A 12,233-nucleotide genomic window follows, 5' to 3' on the forward strand; every position below is an offset into this window, starting at 1 on the left:
GGTACTTTATGCCCTGTGCTGAGTTAGCGCGTGGCCGACGCGTTCGCCAACCACTTTCGCGTTCCCCTCCATTGATTGTTGCCTCTACCGCAATTGTCTCCTGCTCAACCACGCTTTGTATACCCCCGTCAGCGTTATCGTACTCTCTTAATCCCAATCTACAGTCAACAGTATGTATCTTCTTTGACATGTGGCCAACAAAGTTAACCGTCTGCAGTGCTCGAGGCAAAACTACCCCAGGCCCAAATCCTCAAGAAGGTACGTTCGCGCGGGAAGCGTAGCAAAAGCTATTCTGACAGCAACAGGTCGTCGACGCCATCAAGGACCTCGTACAGGACTGCAACTTCGACTGCAATGACTCGGGCATCGCGCTCCAGGCCATGGACAACTCGCACGTCGCCCTTGTCTCCATGATGCTCAAATCGGAAGCCTTCGATCCCTTCCGCTGCGACCGCAACATCGCGCTCGGAATCAATCTCGGTTCTCTTACAAAGGTGCTTCGTGCCGCTGGAAACGATGACGCCCTTACCATCAAGGCTGAGGACTCGCCTGATGTCGTCAACTTGCTCTTCGAATCCAGCACCACATCGAGGCTGAGCGAATATGACATCAAGCTCATGGATATCGACCAGGAACATCTTGGTATCCCTGAGACGGACTACGCGGCAACAGTCACGATGCCATCGGCTGAGTTCCAGCGCATCTGCAGGGACCTAGGCGCATTGTCCGAGTCAGGTACGTCCCGAACCAAAGGCAGCAGCGCGACAGCACACCATGCAACAAACTAACTTTGCTCCAGTTTCGATTGAGTGCACCAAGGATGGAATCAAATTCGCATGCTCTGGCGACATTGGTTCTGGCTCCGTCATCCTCAAGACATCCAGCAACGTTGAGAAGCCAGAGGAGAACGTTTCGGTTGAAATGAATGAACCTGTCTCACTCACTTTCTCTCTCAAGTACCTGATCAACTTCTGCAAGGCGAGTGGCCTGTCAAATTCAGTCAAGCTCTGTCTATCTAGCGAGGTTCCCTTGCTTGTCGAATACCCCTTTGAGTCCAGCTACCTGAGGTTCTACCTCGCACCCAAGGTATGTATCTATCCCATAGGACACCAACACATTGCTAATATGAACAGATTGGCGACGAGGACTAAACGCATCATGACTTCATTCACACACAAGCGGCATGTTTCCAGGATAGATGTGGGGGATTTGCGGCGCAATGGCTTCGATATGCATCGAGCGTCTGTTAGCTCATGGTTCTGGCGTGCGACATTGGCGAAAACGCGGTGCCGCGTGGTGTGTTCCGCGCCCTAGGCACAAAAGGAAAGCTACTGCCCCACCAACGGGTTCACGTCATGTCGCGGAATTTCAGATAAGGAGATCAACAGTAAATCAACAACGTACCCCGTCTGCGCGTTTTATTTCACCTCCTTTACTTGACTACTTCTTACTATCATACAACATGGCTTCCGACACGCTGATACCTGACACGCGCGTGCTTGCGATTGCCAGTCATGTAAGACTCACGCGCGGTACATCATTTCTTGCTAACATGCTATAGGTGGTCCATGGGTGAGTCGCGTGTTGTCGCGGTAGATGCAGTACACTGACATTGAGCTGAGCTATGTTGGGAACAAAATGGCCACTTTTGTCATGCAATCGCTAGGTTGCGACGTCTCTGCGATCAATACTGTGCACTACAGTAAGTAGATCATTCCCGTCGACCGGCGCATAGCTAACATCTCAGGCAACCACACGGCGTACAAGCAAGTCAAAGGCACAAAGACATCCGCTAGCGAAATCCTCGAACTCTACGAGGGGCTACAGCAAGCGAACCTTACCAACTTCGACGTGCTCTTGACCGGATACATGCCCAGTGCCGAGGCCGTACAAACGATAGGGACGATTGGCAGAGACATCAAGTTCAATGCCGGCACGAAACCGGGCAGCTTCTTTTGGGGTGGGTTCACATGTGAGGTGTCAGAAGGCAGAACTGACAAAGACAGTACTCGATCCGGTCATGGGCGACAATGGCAAGCTGTATATTCCGGAAGATGAAGTACCGGAGTACAAGGGACTGTTGCGCGAGGCGGATCTCATACTTCCGAACCAGTTCGAGGCCGAGTGAGTGCCTCTGGGGGCCATATCGCAGACGCGCGACAATTGCTGACAGAGACACAGACTACTATCCGATACACCCATTACCGATCTCAAGTCCCTCGCAGCTGCCATCCAAGTCCTCCACAAGACCTACCAAGTCCCCCATGTAATCATAACGTCTCTACGCTTGACACGCGACAACCAGACTATACCCTCGAGACCAGTGTCAAAAGCCGGCACTGGCACGCATACTCCCTCAGACCCTCAGCACCTCGACGCATCAACATCCCACCCTTCAGCATGGTCACAATCACAAGCCCCCCAAATCGACCTGAACGAAGTCGAAAACCTTACAATCATCGGCTCAACCGCAACCTCCGACTACAAACCCCGCCTCTTCCGTATCGACACCCCGCAACTCCCGCTCTTTTTCTCAGGAACAGGAGATATGTTCGCCGCGCTCACAATCCCCCGCCTCATCGAAGCCGTACACGATGCCTCCTCACCTGACTTCAATCTTTCCGCAAAACCGAGCTGGCGCTCACCCGATGATGTGGCTGCGGAGGAACTGCCCTTGGCGAAGGCATGTCAGAAGGTGCTTGCGTCCATGCAAGCTATACTGACTCGCACGACGTCTGCGTGTCAGGAGAAGATGGCTGCGTATGATGCGCGTGCTGCGAAGGAAGGCCGTGGTGAGGGTGATGAAGCGGATGAAGAGATTAGCAAGAAAAGGTATCTGGCGCTTATGAATGCGAGTGAGGTTACGGTTCCGCGGTATGTCAAGGAGATGATTGATCCGCCGGATCTTGAACGGTTCAGGCCACGGGCGGTATCCGAGGGAGAGAGTGTGCCTGCGAATGTTGGGGAGAGGAAGCCGGATGAGTTGAATGTGCTGCATTTGGGCGTTGGGACGAAGGATGGTGGGGCGATGCAGGTGCTACAGTCAGGGACGCAGGCCAAGGTTGTTGGAGAGGGAGAGAAGAAGGACGCGGGTGATTCATGATATTTGATTGTGTAGACGTTATACGTTGAGCTCTATGGATGCCAGATCATCAATATTTCGTTGCCACTATCAACGGCCGAAGATGCTATCCAACCCAGACCACAAAGCAAGCGTTTGCTCTTCAAGTTTCCTAGAATCGCTAGAGTAGCCAATATCCACAATCAGGAGAACCATCTGCCTCAGCCATGCCCTGTGTATACCTTCGCAGTTCCCCTCACCCAGGAGAGACAGTATACCATCTGCGGCCGTATCGAGCATGGGGTCTTGGGTATCCGCGGCGTATTCCCCTCGTGAATTACTCGCAATGCTAACAGCAAAAATGGTCGCAGCAACCTAAGCCTTTACACTATCTGCAGCTACCTCTGCCACCTCGGCAGCCTCTGTCGCAGTTTCCGCCGCCTGGGTTGCTACGGTTGTAGCCGCGCCAAAGCCTCCTGTGCTGCCGAAACCACCAGCGCCCCTCACTGTGTCTTCCAATTGGTCGACGACAACTACGCTGGGCATGACGACGCGCTCGACGATGAGTTGGGCGATGCGGTCGCCGATCTTGACGGGGAAATCGTTCTCGGATAGGTTGGCGAGGATGACGCCAACGGGGCCGCGGTAGTCTGCGTCGATTACGCCGGCGAGAGTGTCGATGCCGTGTTTGTAGGCGAGGCCGGAGCGGGGTGCTACTCTGCCATCTGTTTGAAAGGTCGTTAGCAGAAGGTCTGCAGCAGCCTTGTCAATGATTGGAGTATGAGATAGAATACATACACGTTCCATCCGGCACCGAGATCTTGATATCCGTCGCTACCAATGCTCTCCCTCGCGCTGGAATAACCATCTCGACTGCACTGTACAGATCGTGTCCAGCAGCGAAAGCGCTTCCCTTTGTCGGCGCCTTGGCATTCGGACTCAGCAGTTGTACCTGCAATTGTTGCTCCGCCGCCGCTGCACTAGCTAATGACGACGCACCAACCGGCGCTGAAGGTTGTAGTGCTGCCATGTTGTCGTGGCTGGGGAGATGTGAAGCTGCCAAGGGTGTGGGTGTAGCGGCGCCCGAGTCTGTTCCCCGTGGTAGAGTGGAGGCGTGGTAGAGAGGAGTGGGGTCGATGACTTTGGTTCGCTTTGGGAGGGGTGACGATGGCAGAGACGGCGGCTCGTGGATGGGGATTGGGGTGTCTGACATAATTTTGCGAGGGTGGAAGTTGAGTTGTTTGGAGGGGCGGTGAAGGTGGGTGAAGGACGCGTTTGGTGGGGAAGAGACGACGCGTTAAGGTCTGCCGTCATTGGCTGGTTGGCGAGGAACGTGCGAATTGCGTCTGTCGACAGTAAGGACTCCTCTACTTCCCTATGACTTGCTTGAGGTCTTGCTGCTTGCTACAACGAGATACTACGATATGTTCTGGGCTAGAGCCTGTATCAAATGCTGGATCCTAGGACTAGTTGTTACCCTTCTGTAAGCAACGAACTCATACCCGAAGTCGACGAGACTCTTCTTCCATGACAGATAACCGCATTGAGCTTGAATTGATGCAGCGGTAATTGCGCACTCCAGGAGCAGATAATATTCATGCCAAAATGAAGGAGGTCGCTTGCCTGGCCGTCATTGCTTTCTGCTAATGGCGAGAGAAAGTCGCAATCGCTTATGGGAGTATATGCGCATTGAATGTACTCAATAAAACATCCGGGACAAGGCTCGTCATTTGCATCGCAAGCGAGCACTGCGTTTTCTGGTAGACCTGATGCTGCGTGCGCAATGCCCTTCAGCTGATGTGGTATCTCTCGTGACCTCGCAACCAGTGGCGGAGCGATTGTGGCTTGCGTCGATCCCCCGCATTTATGTCCGCACTGTGCAGACTGCAGATGCTGTCGTCATGTCTCCAGGGTAGTGTGGAGGTGCATAGACCGATACGACGAGTACGCTTTCGATTGAGTGTTCTATCCCAGACATGGCCTTGTCTGCAATAATTCATGAGAGTGTGGCTATGCCCCACCAAAGAGACCATGTCAATGACATGCTCACCGAGAACATTGCGGGTCAGTGCCTCCGACTTCTCGGATCGGGGGAAGCGACGCTCCGGCCTGGCGACAGCGTGACTCGGCCAAGCCGTCTTGGCTCCCAAGCTTGAACGGGGACCCCACGAGCTTGACCTGACCTGAGACTTTGGCACAAACCCGTCATCTCTGCAAAAACGCCATCACCCTGGCATACATGTCACGAGGCAGATGGAAATCGAGTCTCGTGATCCCCATGAAACTTGTACTCCATGGGGAGTCACGCTGGTGTGACGCGCCCCATGCATAGTGGAGGCGACTCCGACATTCTCACCTCTCTGTGCCGCGCTACACTCCAGACTTCCCATATCGGAGCCGCCTTGGTGGACCTCACTCTTCAGACCACATGACCGGCCGTGTTCTGTTCCGAAACCAGGTCTCAAGTGGACCCCGATTGTTGAGCGGAGGTGCTGCCAGACTCCATGCATACGAGATTTTCGCCTCCAGATGCATTGCGCAGCTAAACGCTACCGGACTGCCAGCCCTACATCGGTTAGGCCAAGAAAATCCTCCCGACAGTTCGACCAAGCGCTGGGTGCATGGTTCGAGGCTACCGTAGCCGATCCATCTGGTTGGCCGAGACCACGCTACCGCGATCAAGCATGCTTGTTGAGCCTCACGGAGCGTCGTGGGAACTAATGCACCCCGTTTGCCCTGAGGTCTTTCTGCGACTTTGGCGCGGCCAGAAGCAAAATCCTGCACGCTACTCATCTCCCCACCTCTTCGATTTGCGCTTGGTTTCCCACAGACTACCCGTTGGTACCAGCTCTTCGGCCAATGTTAGCAACACCGAGCACCGGAGTCGCGATATTCCAGAATCCTTCTACGACCATACTGCAAACAGCTGGATGCCGTGTGTCTAAGCAATCGCGCATGGCAAGGCTTGTCTGCATACGCGTTGCCAATTGGCGATTGCATTGTCCAGTGAAACATCATGGATTCGTTGAGTGATGCGCTGTGCCTGTCTGACGATCAACGGCAGACGAACATCAGTTGATGGTTTGCTCCGCGACCACGTCTATCAAGCAGAGGCGATGAACGCTGTATGCCTGCATACCAGCATGCACCTCCGCAGCATGAGGTCAGTGGTTCATAGCTTACACAAACCCGACTCGACAATGCATGACGGCTAAAGGTGACGCTATCCACCTAGTGTCCTATCATCTAGCTGCTCCTACGCCACGTCTTCGCCCCGGCACGCGACTGTCATCTCACTGTTGGGTGCATGTGCCAGCAGACTGGCCATGTGTGTCACGTAACCCGATGATATTTGCCATCGTTTTCCAGCAACACGAACGTGGGACCGCTGGATAACGTTGCGCTAGCTGAATCTCGGCTCCCTGATTTCCAAATCTACTAGAATTGGCTCACGATGATTTGAACGCTATGGCATCCACAGGCCTGCGACGTGCTAGTGGCCAGCATCTGGTCTGCTCTAGCTCCATAACCATCATGGCTAAGACCATCCACTAAGCTACCCCAGTCACTTCGGACCTACTTCGCTAGCCTGCTGGCCAGCCGCGGGACTAGCGCGCTCACCCCATGCTTCCAGTCTCCAGACTAGACAGCTGCCCATGGAGATCCCCAGGCTCGTGTGAACAGTTCCCCAAACGTACTTAAAGATGGGCAGCCCGCCTTGGAGTGATAACCATCCTCATCCGAGTACTCAACCATCTCTCTGGACTTGAGTCTTCCTTCTATACCCATTTTACTTCCTCAGACAGTTGCCAATCATGGGTCTGATGTTGAAGAAGCCTGAGGGCGTAGCTGGCTCGACCGCGCCCGCCATCTTGGTCGGCCTGTTCGTCGCCTTTGGTGGTGTTCTGTTTGGGTATGTACGATTGATCTTTTCTCAAGAGTTCTACTAACAAGTATAGTTATGATACCGGTACCATTGGTGGTATTCTGGGAATGCACCACTGGCGAGAGCTTTTCAGCACTGGCTACATCAACAAGAAGGACAACATGCTCGATGTCACCGCCGAACAGACTTCCTTGATCGTCTCCATCCTCTCTGCCGGTACCTTCTTCGGTGCTCTCACCGCAGCACCCACTGCTGATTTCCTCGGTCGCCGCCTCGGTCTCGTTGTCAGCAACGTTGTATTCTGTGTTGGTGTCATTCTCCAGACCGTCGCCACTGCCATCCCCATGTTCGTCGCTGGACGTTTCTTCGCTGGCTACGGAGTCGGTATGATCAGTGCAACCATCCCGCTCTACCAATCCGAGACAGCCCCCAAGTGGATTCGTGGTACCATTGTTGGTTGCTACCAGCTTGCTATCACAATCGGTCTTCTACTCGCTGCTATCGTCAACAACTCCACGAAGGACAGGGCTGACACTGGCTCCTACCGTATCCCTATTGCTGTTCAATTCGCTTGGGCTATCATCCTCTTTGTCGGCTGCATCTGGCTTCCTGAGACTCCTCGCTGGTTCATCAAGAAGGGCCGCCCAGAGAAGGCTGCCAAGTCTCTCTCTACCCTTCGCCGCCTCAATGTTGACGACCCGGCTCTTGTTGAGGAGTTGGCTGAGATTACTGCCAACCACGAGTATGAGATGTCCCTTGGCAAGGCCACCTACCTCGACTGCTTCCGCGGTAACTTGGGCAAGCGCCTTTTCACTGGTTGCGCCCTCCAGTCCCTTCAGCAACTCACTGGTGTCAACTTTATCTTCTACTACGGAACATCCTTCTTCCAGAACTCCGGCATCAACAACCCCTTCGTCGTCACCATGATTACTTCCTGCGTCAACGTCGCCTCTACCTTCCCTGGTCTCTACCTTGTCGAGAAGTGGGGTCGCCGCAACCTTCTCCTTTTCGGCGCCATCGGTATGGCCGTCTGTCAATTCATCGTTGCCATTACCGGTACCGTTGCTGGTATCGACAACCAGGCCGCCCAGCAGGCCTTGATCGCATTCGTCTGCATCTACATCTTCTTCTTCGCCTGCTCATGGGGACCTGTCGCATGGGTTGTGACTGGTGAGATCTTCCCTCTCAAGGTCCGCGCCAAGTCCCTCTCTATGACGACCGCATCGAACTGGCTTCTGAACTTTGCTATCGGATACGCCACCCCCTACATGGTCAACGACGGTCCCGGTAACGCCAACATGGGTGCCAAGGTCTTCTTCGTCTGGGGTGGATGCTGCTTCGTCTGCATCTTCTTCGTCTGGGCCATGATCTACGAGACCAAGGGTCTTTCCCTCGAGCAGGTCGACGAGCTTTACGGCAAGTGCTCCCAGGCCTGGAAGTCTCCTGGCTTCGTTCCTTCCATCTCCTTCCAGGATGTCCAGGACATGCATGCCGACAACCGCCGTGCCAGCCTTACTGATATCGAGGCTGATGCTTCCCGCAAGAGGAGCGCTACCTACACCGAGTACCCCGAGAAGACGGTTGTCTAAGCATCTACTCCACGGAGTTTATGAAGAGTTATGAGAGATTCCCTACCACACTTGTAAATACCCGACTAGCTGTTTGATTTTGCTTGATAGCGCAGCATTGTATATATCCATCATCTATGAATTATGATACCATCACATCATCTACAATTACACTTGCCCGCCTTCCCCGTGCTTCTCACTAAGCTCGATCTCCATTCCCGCGTCTTTCGGACTCATAGCACCGAGAGGAATATTGCTCAGGGCCCAGCTCTAGCATAGGCTCCGCCACATGTGCGCCATTTTCCCGCATGTCTTTAAGCGACCAACCATCAACGTCCGTCCGGACACCCTCCGCAACGCCACGCGCGCTTCCCCAGGTTTACCCCAACATTAGCGTTGCGGCTAGCGCTACCGTTACAGTAACAGCGGGCTTGGATCGAGCCGCCCGCAACCTTGTCAAGCATCACGTCAGATGAGTTTTGGTCAGATGTCTGATCAGCGATTAGAATAGACTGCGGAGATGCGCGTAGGTTGCGATCAGCCGTGAATGTGGCTTGCCTAGAGATGCTAGATGGGGATTTTCAAAGGTGGGATGTCTCCATGCACATCATGACCCCTCAATGTCTCAAGATCAATGGTGAGGTTACTTTGATCTGCGGAGAGATGCGCGGCTCGAGCTGGTGATCTATGTACTATAGTGCGACAACGGGTGATAGTGCAATTAGCTGTTTCTAGGACTTAAGTCGTTCACTATGAAAAGTGTGTCCAATAGGTTTATAGTTAACTAGCAGCGCTACGAGTGTTTTCTATGTCATCAAAAAGGCCAACTTGAAGTTCAATGTAGATTTCGAAGCGAGTTGCATTTGTGGACGGGGAATCCGACTTTGTCGTGCCTTCGTTACCAAGCGCCGGTTCACGGGACTTTAGATCCACGATCGGAGTGAGACTTCGAAGTATCAGAAGCAATGACCGTTGAGGCATCAGCAGACATAAACTGTGCCGAATGTATTTCTCATCACACCGCATTGACCCCATCAACTCTAGTGCTGCTGACAGAAGGATAGTGAACATTTGGAAGAAGAACAAGAATAGAGAGGTTGTACGCAGGCGCATTATACACGGCGTATTATTGCTGTACTTTTTGTGGCACCTCCCCTAGAATATTGTGACGGAATTGCAAAGTATTACGACCCTACTCATCTTCATCAAAATCAGATATCCCACAGACCTTCAAGTGTGGGAACATCTCATTCCACTCCTTGACGACCTTCTCGGCGACATCATAGTCCATGTTAGAGAAAAAGCCCGTGATAGCCAACTTTGCAATGTCTCGCGCAAGTCTATACTCTATCGTGTAGGCCCACTTACAATACTCCTCACCAGCACCGTCCTCAAATGCCTTTTTCACAGCCGCACGATCAGCATCGTTGGGTGTAATATGAGCATCGGCCTCATCCATGTCTTCGTCTTCGTTGCCTTCAGAGTCCCAGAGCCAGAATGGCGGCCGGCAGTTTGTGAAAGCTGGAGCGAAGACCGTCTCATCCCAGTCGAGGATTGCAGACAAGGAGGCAGTGGTAGGTGATGTGACGTGAAGGAGCATGTTTCGGGGCTCCAGATCCATGTGTGTCAATACGTAGATGTTGTTGTCCAGGTGACCCATCGTATGTAGATGTCGGATAATGGCTTCAAAAGGGTTCCATGGGTTCAGGTAGTCGCGGTGGAGGGTAAGATCGTATGCGCGCTGACGAGCGAATTGCGACATGAAGAATTCGTACACAGTCTGAGGCGTAGATGGCACAGAGGCGTCTTCAGACTGGCGAAATGCGTTCCGTGGTGGGCACTGTAAGCGAAGAAGTTGAGTTTCTGATGATCCGGCGAGTATGCTGTCAGGATTCAGTGTGCCGGGAGAGGGGGATTGGATCTCGCCCATCTTCTTCAGTGCGCGACCCAGATCTCTTGCGAATGAAACACGTTGGGGCGTGTTCAGCTCAAGATAGACTTCAATTACGGCCTTCCCTGGAAGACGTGGCTGGATCATGTATGGGCTACCGACTGGGTTCTCCGCTGAGAGGCTGAAGATCTTAATCCTAGGTACTGGAAGGCTTGTCGCTGCGAGAAACTTGAGGATAGAAACTTCATGTTCAACCCACGCATGCTCCATGCGTGGTATACGCAGGACGTAATCTCTAATTTCTGTCTTCCGGATTACACCCGGGCAGGCCGTGCGAAGAAGCATTTGTGCTTGACGCTTCAGCCAGCTCGCCTGCCTCCAAGAGCCGTCAACTTGCACGCCGAGGACGCGGTTGTAGGAGCCGCCATCCATATGTGTGACTGTGAAGGCGTCCTTGGAGAGATTCGGCCACTGCTTTTCGCATAGCTCCACCGCCTTGAACTGGAAGGTGTCAAAGGGCTCATGTCCGAATTCCTCAGTCGAAGTGGTCGAGTTGTCAGAGCTTTTGATGGAAGCTGCATCGCTCTCAGCATCCGGTGCAGGCTCAATATGCTCAGCCACGACGCTAGGTGACTTGATATTGTCCGACATAGTTGTTCGGATTGAGAGTCTGCTTGGATCTAGCTGAAAGATGGAGACAATGTTGTAGCTGGGTTTGGCGATATAAAGGTTTTCATGGGCGTTGTGTGAAAGCCGACAATGTCGGAACAGAAACCTTCACAGAGTAGTTGCTGTAACCACGTTGAGTCCGAAAGGCTTTCCGTGTGCGAGTCAGATGATGAACGAGCACTTGTCGACAGCAGTGAGCACACTGCTTTTCACTCAATACTCAGCGGCTTCCAATCAATACTTAATGCGGGCAGAGCGCTCTCTCGCTCAGCAGACACAACAGGGGAATACTCGCCCACACTAGTAGTCAACCGAATAACTTACAGAATTTTTCTTGATCCTAAATATGGTACGCACAATTAACTCCAAGGTAACGCACCACTGCTGGTGCGGTAAGACTGGCCGGTGTCGAAAGCATATAGCGCGATGCGAGAAACACAACGTTGACTATTATGACAACGGTAGATGCAAGCACTGCATAGGTGTAGCTGGTGCTGTAGACCGAGAAGAACACAAGCAGCGACAAGACCAGAAGAAGCAGGCCGAAGATGCAAAGAGACGTGAGGACGAGTCTTGGTTCAAAGACTGCAAAGGTCGGAAGTGAGGATTCGAAGAGCTGACAGGATTACGCTTCAGACGAGATGGTGTTGGGCGTGCGATGTACCAGATGGCGTATGACTTGGTGGGTAGAGGACGGGAAACCTTTTCTTTACGGTTGCTGAATGTTGAAGCTACTGCAGCGCAAACAAACACTTGTTAGAGTACGAGACAGCACTCCTTCCACAGACGAAGGATTGACAAAACAAAGAGAGTGAGACAAAGAAAGTGGGGTGGTTAGAACACGTTCTAGAACGCATTTGGAAACAGCAGTCCTGCCACCTTTTGCCATGGCTGAGTGATCACATCGGGGTGTATTGTTTGCTGTAGTGTGTTGATGCTCAGCGTGTGCGCGAGACGTCTTGTAGTCGTTTGTGATGCAGGAAAGCAATCGACCGAGCTCAAGGAAACAACTGTAGCCGCCTAGGTAGGGGTATAACACGAGGTTTGCTATCGTCAGCAGCAGCTAAGCTCGTACCCGTACACTGGCACAATTGTTATCTGACAACAGTCAGCAGTTTGAGCGACATTTGTGTCTTGTATAATGCATCGGAGGTGGCC

At 52.9% G+C, this 12,233-nt stretch overlaps 5 protein-coding genes across 5 annotated transcripts; 3 read left to right on the top strand and 2 right to left on the bottom strand.

Moving 5' to 3' along the window:
• Window positions 1-24: 24 nt before the first annotated feature.
• BKA58DRAFT_377536 (proliferating cell nuclear antigen) lies at window positions 25-1,409 on the top strand. Its single transcript, XM_046169623.1, has 5 exons — window positions 25-170; window positions 218-258; window positions 306-735; window positions 800-1,086; window positions 1,134-1,409. Coding segments are annotated over exons 1-5 (777 nt in total). The 5' UTR covers window positions 25-169; the 3' UTR covers window positions 1,152-1,409.
• Window positions 1,410-3,103, top strand: BKA58DRAFT_466230 (Ribokinase-like protein; the record flags this gene model as incomplete). The annotated part of the gene is made up of 6 exons (XM_046175002.1): window positions 1,410-1,516; window positions 1,562-1,572; window positions 1,623-1,702; window positions 1,748-1,960; window positions 2,007-2,124; window positions 2,182-3,103. Exons 1-6 carry the CDS (start codon window positions 1,463-1,465, stop codon window positions 3,101-3,103), a joined length of 1,398 nt encoding a protein of 465 aa, XP_046029400.1. The 5' UTR covers window positions 1,410-1,462.
• Window positions 3,104-3,269: 166 nt separating this feature from the next.
• On the bottom strand, window positions 3,270-4,562 carry BKA58DRAFT_98150 (dUTPase-like protein). Its single transcript, XM_046176320.1, has 2 exons — window positions 3,860-4,562; window positions 3,270-3,786 (listed from the first exon to the last, which is right to left on the bottom strand). The coding sequence occupies exons 1-2, from the start codon at window positions 4,272-4,274 to the stop codon at window positions 3,437-3,439; spliced, it is 765 nt and encodes a 254-aa protein (XP_046029401.1). The 5' UTR covers window positions 4,275-4,562; the 3' UTR covers window positions 3,270-3,436.
• Window positions 4,563-6,715: 2,153 nt separating this feature from the next.
• Window positions 6,716-8,683, top strand: BKA58DRAFT_377540 (general substrate transporter). The gene is made up of 2 exons (XM_046169624.1): window positions 6,716-6,974; window positions 7,021-8,683. Exons 1-2 carry the CDS (start codon window positions 6,877-6,879, stop codon window positions 8,534-8,536), a joined length of 1,614 nt encoding a protein of 537 aa, XP_046029402.1. The 5' UTR covers window positions 6,716-6,876; the 3' UTR covers window positions 8,537-8,683.
• Window positions 8,684-9,535: 852 nt separating this feature from the next.
• Window positions 9,536-11,433, bottom strand: BKA58DRAFT_452712 (uncharacterized protein). Its single transcript, XM_046174431.1, has one exon. The coding sequence runs from the start codon at window positions 11,055-11,057 to the stop codon at window positions 9,708-9,710; it is 1,350 nt and encodes a 449-aa protein (XP_046029403.1). The 5' UTR covers window positions 11,058-11,433; the 3' UTR covers window positions 9,536-9,707.
• Window positions 11,434-12,233: the final 800 nt, after the last annotated feature.

The sequence above is a fragment of the Alternaria rosae genome (genome assembly GCF_020736505.1).
Source record: "Alternaria rosae strain MPI-PUGE-AT-0040 chromosome Unknown BKA58scaffold_2, whole genome shotgun sequence".
Taxonomy (NCBI): Eukaryota; Fungi; Ascomycota; class Dothideomycetes; order Pleosporales; family Pleosporaceae; genus Alternaria; species Alternaria rosae.

What these genes read in the sequence shown, in the direction of transcription:
- BKA58DRAFT_377540 (XM_046169624.1), top strand. Translation starts at nt 6,877, where the DNA reads ATGGGTCTGATGTTGAAGAAGCCTGAGGGCGTAGCTGGCTCGACCGCG. An exon ending in TTTGGTGGTGTTCTGTTTGG is followed by an intron (nt 6,975 to 7,020) that starts GTATGTACGATT and finishes TAACAAGTATAG; the next exon opens with TTATGATACCGGTACCATTG.
- BKA58DRAFT_452712 (XM_046174431.1), bottom strand. Translation starts at nt 11,057, where the DNA reads ATGTCGGACAATATCAAGTCACCTAGCGTCGTGGCTGAGCATATTGAG.
- BKA58DRAFT_377536 (XM_046169623.1), top strand. An exon ending in AGGCCCAAATCCTCAAGAAG is followed by an intron (nt 259 to 305) that starts GTACGTTCGCGC and finishes TGACAGCAACAG; the next exon opens with GTCGTCGACGCCATCAAGGA. An exon ending in AGGCGCATTGTCCGAGTCAG is followed by an intron (nt 736 to 799) that starts GTACGTCCCGAA and finishes ACTTTGCTCCAG; the next exon opens with TTTCGATTGAGTGCACCAAG.
- BKA58DRAFT_98150 (XM_046176320.1), bottom strand. Translation starts at nt 4,274, where the DNA reads ATGTCAGACACCCCAATCCCCATCCACGAGCCGCCGTCTCTGCCATCG. An exon ending in CTCGGTGCCGGATGGAACGT is followed by an intron (nt 3,787 to 3,859) that starts GTATGTATTCTA and finishes CCTTTCAAACAG; the next exon opens with ATGGCAGAGTAGCACCCCGC.